At 44.4% G+C, this 10,923-nt stretch overlaps 2 protein-coding genes across 6 annotated transcripts in view; one reads left to right on the top strand and one right to left on the bottom strand.

Moving 5' to 3' along the window:
• Window positions 1–2,045: 2,045 nt before the first annotated feature.
• Window positions 2,046–10,779, bottom strand: LOC117738748 (epsin-1-like). 5 transcript variants are annotated; one of them, XM_034544847.1, is made up of 11 exons: window positions 10,721–10,779; window positions 9,159–9,294; window positions 8,978–9,051; window positions 7,956–8,111; window positions 7,151–7,279; window positions 6,768–6,888; window positions 6,472–6,647; window positions 4,762–6,106; window positions 4,520–4,654; window positions 3,912–4,073; window positions 2,046–3,459 (listed from the first exon to the last, which is right to left on the bottom strand). In XM_034544847.1, the coding sequence occupies exons 3-11, from the start codon at window positions 9,044–9,046 to the stop codon at window positions 3,407–3,409; spliced, it is 2,346 nt and encodes a 781-aa protein (XP_034400738.1). In that variant the 5' UTR covers window positions 9,047–9,051; window positions 9,159–9,294; window positions 10,721–10,779; the 3' UTR covers window positions 2,046–3,406. The 5 variants fall into 5 exon arrangements, with proteins under 5 accessions (XP_034400738.1, XP_034400736.1, XP_034400739.1 ...); XM_034544845.1 differs by lacking the exon at window positions 10,721–10,779 and adding an exon at window positions 9,831–9,909; XM_034544848.1 differs by lacking the exon at window positions 10,721–10,779 and adding an exon at window positions 9,831–9,909 and having other exon boundaries at window positions 4,520–4,648.
• The window catches only part of necap1 (NECAP endocytosis associated 1), a 5,652-nt gene continuing 4,988 nt past the window's right edge, over window positions 10,260–10,923 (top strand). Inside the window, exon 1 of the mRNA XM_034544916.1 lies at window positions 10,260–10,383. Within this exon, the coding sequence (XP_034400807.1) occupies window positions 10,289–10,383 (95 nt within the window). The 5' untranslated portion in view covers window positions 10,260–10,288. The remainder of the gene's footprint in view (window positions 10,384–10,923) is intronic.

Genomic DNA, 10,923 nt, shown 5'->3' with positions numbered 1-10,923 from the left:
ATTTTGTGTCTCTTTGAGGTGGTTTTATGTGTTTTGTTGTCATTTTGTGTCTCTTTGAGGTGGTTTTATGTGTTTTTTTGTTGTCATTTTGTGTCTCTTTGAGGTTGTTTTATGTGTTTTGTTATCATTTTGTGTCTCTTTGTGGTTGTTTTAAGTGTTTTTGTTGTCATTTTGTGTCTCTCTGAGGTTGTTTTATGTGTTTTGTTATCATTTTGTGTCTCTTTGAGGTGGTTTTATGTGTTTTGTTGTCATTTTGTGTCTCTTTGAGGTTGTTTTATGTGTTTTGTTGTCATTTTGTGTCTCTTTGAGGTGGTTTTATGTGTTTTGTTGTCATTTTGTGTCTCTTTGAGGTGGTTTTATGTGTTTTGTTGTCATGTTGTGTCTCTTTGAGGTGGTTTTATGTGTTTTGTTGTCATTTTGTGTCTCTTTGTGGTGGTTTTATGTGTTTTTGTTATCATTTTGTGTCTCTTTGAGGTTGTTTTATGTGTTTTTGTTGTCATTTTGTGTCTCTCTGAGGTTGTTTTATGTGTTTTTGTTGTCATTTTGTGTCTCTCTGAGGTTGTTTCATGTGTTTTTGTTGTCATTTTGTGTCTCTTTGAGGTGGTTTTATGTGTTTTGTTGTCATTTTGTGTCTCTTTGAGGTGGTTTTATGTGTTTTGTTGTCATTTTGTGTCTCTTTGAGGTGGTTTTATGTGTTTTGTTATCATTTTGTGTCTCTTTGTGGTTGTTTTATGTGTTTTTGTTGTCATTTTGTGTCTCTCTGAGGTTGTTTTATGTGTTTTGTTATCATTTTTGTTATCATTTTTTGTCTCTTTGAGGTGGTTTTATGTGTTTTGTTGTCATTTTGTGTCTCTTTGATGTTGTTTTGTGTGTTTTGTTATCATTTTGTGTCTCTTTGAGGTGGTTTTATGTGTTTTGTTGTCATTTTGTATCTCTTTGTGGTTGTTTTATGTGTTTTTGTTGTCATTTTGTGTCTCTTTGAGGTGGTTTTATGTGTTTTGTTATCATTTTGTGTCCCTCTGAGGTGGTTTCATGTGTTTTTTTGTTGTCATTTTGTGTCTCTTTGAGGTTGTTTTGTGTGTTTTGTTATCATTTTGTGTCTCTTTGTGGTTGTTTTATGTGTTTTTGTTGTCATTTTGTGTCTCTTTGAGGTGGTTTTATGTGTTTTGTTGTCATTTTGTGTCTCTTTGAGGTGGTTTCATGTCTTTGTTGTCATTTGTGTTTCTTTCTGGTTGTTTGTCGTCTTTCTGTGTCTCTCTGTGGTTGTTTTATATCTTTTGTTGTCATTTTGTGTGTCTTTGGGGTTCTGTTATGTGCCTTTGTGACCAGTAAGTTATCCATAAAAGTTAAAAACCACTGCTTTGAATAATAATTCAGGCTTTAGTTTAGTTTTTCTCAGGTTACAATTCTTAAAAGCACATCTATTCCTTCTTTCTCTCTAAATGAAAATATAGAATGTGATGCTTCAGAAGTACACATGTAGGTATAATAATATACAAGTTTGTTATTTGTATTTATCGCCCTCTTGTGGCGACAGTCGGTATGCTTTATGGGTTGTAAGACAAAGTGATGCTCAAGGGAATCCACAATAAACCATAATTCAGTTTAAAAATAGAGATTTGAGAAATGTGCTGCAGAAAATGAGACGTAGAGAAAGGCCACAGTGCTGTTAGTCACTTATTGTATCATTTTATTTTCTCAAATACTGTATACGATCACAGTTTACAACATAAATTTAAATACACAGCAAAATAAATAAATGTCATACAAAATTAAATATGAGGAGTGGTTTCTCATCCTCATATTCCTCCGACTACAACTCCTAGAAGCTTCATATTTAAAAATATAAAATAAATACACAAAAGACGCACACGTCCGTGTTTCAAGTCAAAAACCTCCTTAAAAGAAAATGTAATCTTCAGCCACGGGGGAGCCGCTGATTGTAGAACATAAAGAGATGCAGGTGTGTGTTTATTGTCATCGACTAGTCGCTCACACACACACACACACACACGCACACACACACACACGCACTAAACAGGTTGTTGTGTTCAAACTCAGACTTTATTCCGCCGACACACAACAACACATTTCTTCTTTCTGATTCAGGAGATACAGCGGAGACGTTCAACTACACAATGAATCCAGAACGACTACAAATCTAAACAGGGAATAAAATAAATAAATAAATAAATGAATAAATAAAAAGCCACCGTTGGTTACTGAGGCGATTGATAATGCATGTTGGACATCGTGTGTGATCAATGCGATCCGGTCAACCCGTCTTGATGACGACGACGCTGAAAAGAAAGTTAACCTGAACTTGTCTTTGTTGGAGGCCATTGCTGCATCAATAAGATAATTAAAAGCAATAAATCAATCAATAAATAGATCAATAAATAGTCACCCATGATTGTAACACTCTAATATATATTTCAAGGTTTATCTGTGATTACTTCCAATATTTACATCAGCACAATATACAGTGAAAACACACACACAGCGTGCTGCAGGTCTCACACACACACACACACACACACAAATGAAAACCTACAGTGACGTCTTTTTCGGTCAACACTCACATCAACAGTAATTCTGCAGTATTTCCACACACACACACACACACACACACACACACACACACATGCTCTCTGCTTCTCAAAAGGACGTTTCAGACACACACACACACATCATCGTTGTGTGCGTGTGTGTTAATGTTGTGTACACTTTAACCATTTCATTTGGACGCGTGTCGATCTCGACGGGTTTAATTAAGGGATCAGACGAGTGATTTTACGGGTTTTAAAGGTCGCTACTGCTCATTTTCCAAAAGTATACCATAAAAAAGGTTTGATATTACATGCATCTGGCAGGATATATTCCATGTCAAGCTGTCAGGACAGGAATGGGTTGTTGTTGTTGTTGTTGTTGTTGTTGTTGTTGTTGTCTGACAGCAACTGTGGGTTGAGGGGGACTCTCCCCCCGGCCCGTAGAGTGGATCCTCCCAAAGGAGCCACGCCCGCTTGGCAATTCCCTCCAAAGAAACTGGACTGACCCATCCCTGTTCCCATGAGGAGGGGTTCCCACCAGAGAGCCGGACTGCCCCGTCCTCCAAAGGAGGGGTTCATGCTCAGTCCCATTTGTGGACTCCCTCCCAATAGAAACCAAATCGCACCGTTCCAGTTCCTGAGCTCGGGGGAGCCGCCTGAAGCACGTTTAAAACCAAACTGAGAAGCCCCCCCCACCCCCCCCCCCCCCGGTACGGAGACGGAGGCTGAAGCAAGGGAGGCTCGCCGGAAGGAACAGCAGCTCCGAAAGTGGGGAGGCGGAGCGCCGAAGGACAGAGCGAGGGCGGAGCCAAATGGAGGGCGGAGCCAAATGGAGGGTGCGGCGTGGGGCTGACGTTTCAGGAAGGGGGTAGCCTGAGGCAAGACGTCATGCCCCGGGCTTTGAAAGCGCCTGGGAAATTAGGGAGTAGTAACAGGAGGGTGGAGGTTGAAATATTCCAGCAAAGAGAAAATGCACCAGAGCAGAGAGAGAGAGAGGGGTGAGAAGAGGTCAATATCTGCTGGTTAATATACACTAGTTTCTATACAAACTGCAATAGGTCACTAATGCTCTCACACACACAGACACACACCTATACAGCAAGAACCCAGGGGAAGGGTGAATAGGCTAAACACGTGATCACAGTAAGCTTTTCCATACAAACCTATTGATATTGAATATTCCCCCCTTCTCTCCCTCTGGACTAAACAGTTGTTGAATACATTTGAATCATCACAACCAGCGAATTACAGATTTTTTCTTTTGAAGCTGATCATGCGTCCGTTCGACAAAAAGAATCCCACGCGAAGCCTTGAAAAACGGCGTTCGTCACCCAGAGCGAAGCGCTTCCTCTCCGTCCTTACCGATGGCTCGCGTCTGGGCGACGAGCGAGTTGGCGAGTTGGCGCCGTTTGGGTTTGGGGTTAGAAGAAAACAGATCGTCCAAGTCAACGAGCGACGCCCCGGCCGAGCCCAGAAACGAAGCAGTCTTTCTATACGCCTTCTCCTCCTGCGCGGTTTGCTTTCCTGCAATAAAATAAAAGGGTCCAACTCTACTCTAAAAGGTGTTTTCTTTTGGGGACAGGTCAGGGAGGAAAGGAAGAGAGAGCAAAAGCGGAAGAGAAGTTTAGTTGATTAGGATTGTTAGCCAGCTGCTGAGCGATGGGGGGTGAAAAATGGAGAAGATGGAAGAAAACGGAAACATGAAAACACAAACCCCGGGGACTCAAACAGTTACGTTGTTAGAGTCGCCATTCTGGGCCCGAGCACTAAGCCAGCTGGCAAAGTCTTCTATAGGATTAAAAACAAGCTTTTTTTTTGCAAACTATCCAGAGGAAGAAATTAGTTGATTTAATCAGAGCGGAGCATTTTATTGCCGAGTACCAAGCAGACAATGACGTTTTTTTATTTGCCATGAAATGTGATGGATCACAGAGGGCAAGCCTTTAGACGGAGTGTATAGTGCGACTTACCCGTCCCGTTGCTCGGCGCACCCCAAGGATCACTTTTTTTAGATGCTCCGTCTCCAAAGGGGTCACTAGATGGGGTGGAGTCTAAGGGTGGAGCAGGTGAACCCCACGCATCATCTGTGCCAACTGGAGCTGCAGCTTAACAGGGAAATAGAGCAGAAACGTTTCAAAAAAGGACAAATCAATAACGTACAGATATGATCGTAAACCTCGAGTTTAGAAGCATCCGTTTGTTAGTTTCTTACCTGGAGCTCCCCATGGGTCATCGTCCAGTTTGGATGCATCTCCAAATGCATCAGAATTATCAACAGCTGAGAAGGTGCTTGTCCCGTCCCCCCAGGGGTCTCCGCCCTTGGTTTCCTCTTGAGCAGACGGCGCCCCCCAGAGGTCTGACCCGTCACTGGGTGTAGAGCTAGCAGGGGCTCCCCACGCATCTGCACTGCCTTGAGGCGAGCTCACCAGAGGGGCATTGAAGAGATCGGAGGCATCATCTTTTGGTGGACTGGATGACACTGTGAAAGGATCCTCTTTAGGGGGCGTTGTTGGTGCATCAAAAGGATCCTCTTGTGTGGGTTTGGATGGTCCAGAGAAAGGATCCTCTTTGGGTGGTGTTGTTGCAGCAGGGAAGGCGTCATCTTCAGATGACACCAGTGCTGCAAATGGGTCTTCTTTAGGAGGTGTTGATGCTGGTGCAGTAAAGGGATCATCTTTTGGGCTACTGAATGGATCACCCTTTGGAGTGTTGAAGGGGTCCTCTTTCTGGGCGTTGAAGTCATCTTTCGGAGCGCTGAATGGATCATCTTTCGATGCGTTGAATGGATCATCTTTGGTGGCATTGAAGGGGTCATCTTTAGGGGCGTTGAAGGGGTCAACTTTAGGGGCGTTGAAGGGGTCATCTTTAGGGGCGTTGAAGGGGTCATCTTTAGGGGCGTTGAAGGGGTCATCTTTAGGGGCGTTGAAGGGGTCATCTTTAGGGGCGTTGAAGGGGTCATCTTTGGAGGCGTTGAAGGGGTCATCTTTCGGGGCGTTGAAGGGGTCATCTTTGGAGGCGTTGAAGGGGTCATCTTTCGGGGCGTTGAATGGATCATTTCTAGGGGCTTTGAAGGGATCATCTTTCGGGGCGTTGAATGGATCATTTCTAGGGGCTTTGAAGAGAGCTGGTTTATCTTTTGGAGCAGCAAATGGATCTTCCTTGTCTTTGGGTGCATTGAAGGGGTCTGAACCATCTTTTGGTGCGTTGAACGGGTCATCTTTTGATGCAGTAAATGGATCTTCTCCATTCTTTGGCGCAGCAAATGAATCTTCATCAGTTTTTGGAGCTGAAAATGGATCCTCAGTTTTAGCTGGAGCCCCCCAAGGATCACCGCTGGCTGCTGTATCAGTTGTGTCAGGCTTTGCAGGTATGCCCCATGGATCTGGGGCTTCTTTAGGTTCTTTCGGGGCTCCCCATGCATCTGGTTTCCCCTTCTCCTCCTTCTCCTCTTCCTCCTCCTTCTCCTCTTTTGCTTTCTCCCCTCCCCAAGCACCTTTTTTATCGTCACTGTCTTTGCCGGCATCCTCCCATTGCAGCTCGTCGTCACTCATCTTGGCCTAGGAAATTTGCATTAGAGAGGTAAACACAAACACTTACAAATGGCTTCATGTAACATGAGGTGTCACTCAACCTGTCCTGTTGACACATGAGATGTAACGGATTTGTTCAAGCCGAGTAATCGATTGCAATTGGTATTGGGTAACCGGTCTGTAATCTAATTTCAAAGGATTCATTCTTTGACTGAAACTTTGCCTTTGGAACCTGTATCATAGAACATTGGGTACGTTGAGACTTTAGTAACTATGGTTACTTTTGAGGCTGTGCTCTGCGGTGTTCCTGCACTCAACCGCATTATATTACAGTGGTGTCGCATTTTGTGTCCACTTGCTCTGAATGAGCTCCGTACTTGCTTCACACTTACCCTCCTCTCCAGGTCTTTCTTCTCAGCTTCCTGCTTCAGACGCTCCTCTTTGCGGGCGGCGAAGGAAGCGGTCAAGTCGGCCACTGACGGTATGTTGTCTAAGGATGGAAGCCCTCCGGCCCCGACGACGTAGCAGGGCTTGTAGTTGGGATCCTTGATTGCGTCAGCGGACGAGGCTTGTTAGACGGAATGGAAGAGAGATTTTAATGTGAGACGCAGACACATTAAGTGAATTGTACTACAACGGTTCAAACAACTGGTGTTTAGCAGTGACAGTTCAGGACGGAAGGGCTCACCAGCAGAACTTTTTGAAGTCTTCTCTCTGGTCTTGACGGCAAAGTCTCTCTCCTCCTTTAGTTTATCATCGTCCTCCATGAGAACGAGGACAACTTTGGCCTTCTCTCTCACATTTACACCCTGGGACAGATATGCTTGAATTAAACTTTGATTGACTGACCATTGGACCATCTAAGCCTTAAAAACAACCCCCAAAAGCTACAAGTTTTGTAAGCCTGAAAGTGTCAAGCATTGCCTTCTGGAAAACCTTTAATTCAAATGTGTGAGACACCAAAACTGTTTATTCTTTTATTGTGAACTTGGCCTACAAGTTAAAAAGGAGTGTGGTGGATGCTTTTAAAGTTATAGCATTAAACCTTTAAGTAGACACTAAAAGTATCACCTGATCCTTGCCCTCCTTTTCTATAAAGCGATACTCTGTGAGGGCCTTGACGATGTAGACGTTGTCTTTCATTTTCAGAAGCACTCGGTCGTCACCGGTCTTCAACAGGTACTCCAGCAGCGTCAGGGACTGGTATGAAAAAAGACAATAAACACGTTTTTACGTGAAATAGAGACGTATATCATATATACCGAAATAAACTGTCGATCTGTATAGTTTCACTTTTTTTTTTTTTACAAATAATTGGTGAATTTATAAGACAAAACCAAAGAGAACACACAAGAAATCTGTGTAAAAAAAAAAATCACAGATTTTGTCGGAAAGTATAAACAATAAACAAAACGTTAGTGGACACTAGTGCAACTGCCAATCACAAGACTCGTAAAGTCGCGATGGTCTGTCGTGTTACCGAGTTGTTGATACCAGTAACTTAATAGCAGATATGTGGTGCAGTGCACCTTCACTAAAGATCAGATTAATAAATCATGTCATGTGATGAAACCCAGAGGGCTTTCACTAAATGGCAACATGTATTTCAGAAGAGCTACAACAGTAAAATAAATAAATAATGGAAACGGAACCGAAATAAATGTGACCTAATTTTCCTAAATTAATTGTTATCTCCAACTCCTCCAGCTGAGCCACTGCATAGGGTTCTGCTGCTGCAGGTCCCAATAGCCTTTTTCAAACAAGGGTTATATTTGTATTTTGAAAATGGCTTAAAATCAACATAACATCTACAATATCGGCGTTATAATAACAGTCGCGTTACAAAAACACACTCGTTTTGCCTCGTCGGCGATACCTTGTGGATGTGTCTCCAGTTCTTGTCGTCGTTCAGGCGCCTCCAGAGCATCGTCATGATCTCATTGCAGGCCACCACATTGTAGGTCAGATCGGAGAGGTCGGCCATCTGAGTGCTGGAGGGGCCCCACGGGTCGTTGGACGTCGCCTCTCTCACCTGCAGGAGAAGCCAAGCGAGAAATGTCAGGGGAATATCAAGAAAGGTGGTACAAAAGCTCTCAGTTACCGTAGAAATCGCGAAGTCAGCCTTTTCCGTCGCCTCAATTATTAATGCGAACGAAAGTGACAAGTAATCTGTTCCGATTCATCGGATCAGCATGATGACAAAAAGGATATCCCCAGATTTCCCTGATTCCTAAAACCTGAAGGTTAGGATGTAAGAGAACTGTCAAGAGTTTACCGCTAGTAGAAACTTTAAATGTACGACTTGTTTTATTGATTTTTGCACCCATAACTTTTAACTGATCTCACCCTTTGGTGGGCGCATCCTTTCAAACTCAAGTTGTACAGTTTAAATGTCATGTTGTAGCTGTGCTAGCGTCCTACAGACTTAAGTGCATTTCATCCCCATCTCTCTTCCCGTGGTTACTACCGACTATCTAATTAAAAGCAAATATAATCCAAGATGCATCTTGAACTAGACTTAAAAAAAAAAAAAATCAAAATACATGTTTTATTTCCTGGTTCAGGGCACATTTAGCTGACATGACGGGGGATGCTGAGGTTCACTTAGTTCTGGACCAGGTTCATTAGTTTCTTTTACCTTGACCTCAGCCTCAGAGTAGTTCTGGACCAGGTTCTTTAGTTTCTTTTACCTTGACCTCAGCCTCAGAGTAGTTCTGGACCAGGTTCTTTAGTTTCTTTTACCTTGACCTCAGCCTCAGAGTAGTTCTGGACCAGGTTCTTTAGTTTCTTTTACCTTGACCTCAGCCTCAGAGTAGTTCTGGACCAGGTTCTTCAGTTTCTTTTACCTTGACCTCAGCCTCAGAGTAGTTCTGGACCAGGTTCTTTAGTTTCTTTTACCTTGACCTCAGCCTCAGAGTAGTTCTGGACCAGGTTCTTCAGCTGTCGGCGGAGCATAGAGGACGTCATGGCGCCTAAAGGGGGTCAAAACAAAACCGTCGCTTGTGAACAATGAGAGGAAAAACTTCCTCACGCGTGCACACATGATCAAAACTCAAATTAAAAACACAAACCATCATACCTTTTTTTTTTTTGTAAAGCCTGTGCTGTCAAATATATGTGTAGGACGTCTCTTCAGCGCCGGCTCAGCGAGTGCACATCCTGCTCTATCTTCCCCCCTCGGCTGCGTTGGGATGTTTAGAAACCAGATCCTACAGCTGCAGGAAGGAACCAGACAACATGTAAACATCAACAATATAGAAAGAAGAACAAAGAGCTGATTGGCCGTGAGTTAAGCTCACATTTATGAACGCATGGCTGCACAGCTAGCCTAAAAGGACGAGCCTACTGGTCACAATCACTGCGACAAACCACAGCTCCTCAGCTAGCTTAGCTCTCTGGCGAAGCTACAACCTGGTTATCAACCAGCATCTGGGGGGGGGGGGGGGGGGGGGGGGGAAGAAACACGAGCCTAAAACCCTTCAGTCACAGTGCACCTGGACGATCCCACCTAACGGCGCATCTGTGAGGATCGTTTTCAGGACCTCGGAGAGCGACTGAAGTCGGCCAGCAGCCGTAAACATGGCGAACGCAGCTTACGTGTCAGGCTTCAAAACGATCGGGGGGGGGGGGGGGGGGGTCACGTGTTCGATGAAACGGTCGCCGTTGTTGGATTAAAAGATGACGTCCGTTCTTTGCGCGTCGTTTCGTGCATTTAAATGTGCGTATTTTACAGCAGAAACCACGGACTAACCCGCCTCAGTGTAGATCTGCTGCAGGATCCTCCGAGGAGACCGAGGACGACACGACGACCACTTCCGCTTCCGTCGTTTTCAGCACCACCTGCAAAGTCCACGCCCCCTCCTCACGATCTATTTTTTATTTAATCTTTTTTTAATTCTCAATTAAAAATACATTTCTGTTTTACCAGTTTTTCATCTTCTATAATGAAACTTTAAAAAAAAAATTAGCAATAAATTATTTTTGTCTTCCTAGTATCGTGCCGTTAATTTTTTTATTTTTGGTTAGTGGGTATGATTTAAATGACCGTTAGGACGCAGACCACACACACACACACACACACGCGCGCGCGCACACACACGCGCGCACAGACAGACACCCCCGCCCCCCTCGTCCACCCCCTCCCCAGGAAAGAAGCGAATAAATGAGTCACAACCACACTACTCCCACACCAATAACAGTTGAATCAAGATGGCGGCCGAGGGCGAGTACGAGTCGATCCTGTGCGTGAAACCCGATGTCAACGTCTATCGCATCCCGCCGCGCGCTTCAAATCGCGCGTACAGGTAAATAAATCACCTCCAGAGGGGGGAGGGGGTGGTGGGGGTCGTCGACCGGCGGGGGGAGGGGGGGTTGGAAACACGGAGGTTTGCGTCGTCGCCCCGGTGCGGACATTTCACTTTCACCGGAGAGCATGCTTACACTCCACGAGAGGGGAGATGGGGGGGGGGGGGGGGGGGCTTTGTATTTGTTTTTTTTTGTTTTTTTTACAAAGACTGGAGATGCAATGACGTTTTTACAGTTGTAAATAAAAATATAAATATCAGTTTAAAAAAAAAAGCTGGATGGCAGTGAGTTAAGCTCACATTTTTAATAAATAAATATATACATATATATACACACCCGTGGTTGTCTGTGCGGCTTTGTTGTGCAGAGACGGTCGAGCTGTCAGGGATGTGACGGGGCTATTTGTCGTCATGCCTGGGGGGAGGGAGGGGGGGGGGGGGGACAACTCTGGTCTCCTTGTCACACAGGGAGACCATTGAGACCACAACAACAACAACAACAACAAACACATCTCTTCGGGGTTTTCTTGTGTTGTGGAG

This window comes from Cyclopterus lumpus, chromosome 11 (genome assembly GCF_009769545.1).
Source record: "Cyclopterus lumpus isolate fCycLum1 chromosome 11, fCycLum1.pri, whole genome shotgun sequence".
NCBI lineage: Eukaryota > Metazoa > Chordata > Actinopteri > Perciformes > Cyclopteridae > Cyclopterus > Cyclopterus lumpus.
This window is presented reverse-complemented; position numbering and strand designations above follow the sequence as displayed.

What these genes read in the sequence shown, in the direction of transcription:
- LOC117738748 (XM_034544847.1), bottom strand. Translation starts at nt 9,046, where the DNA reads ATGACGTCCTCTATGCTCCGCCGACAGCTGAAGAACCTGGTCCAGAAC. An exon ending in ACTGGAGACACATCCACAAG is followed by an intron (nt 7,280 to 7,955) that starts GTATCGCCGACG and finishes TTTTCATACCAG; the next exon opens with TCCCTGACGCTGCTGGAGTA. An exon ending in TGACCCATGGGGAGCTCCAG is followed by an intron (nt 4,655 to 4,761) that starts GTAAGAAACTAA and finishes TTCCCTGTTAAG; the next exon opens with CTGCAGCTCCAGTTGGCACA.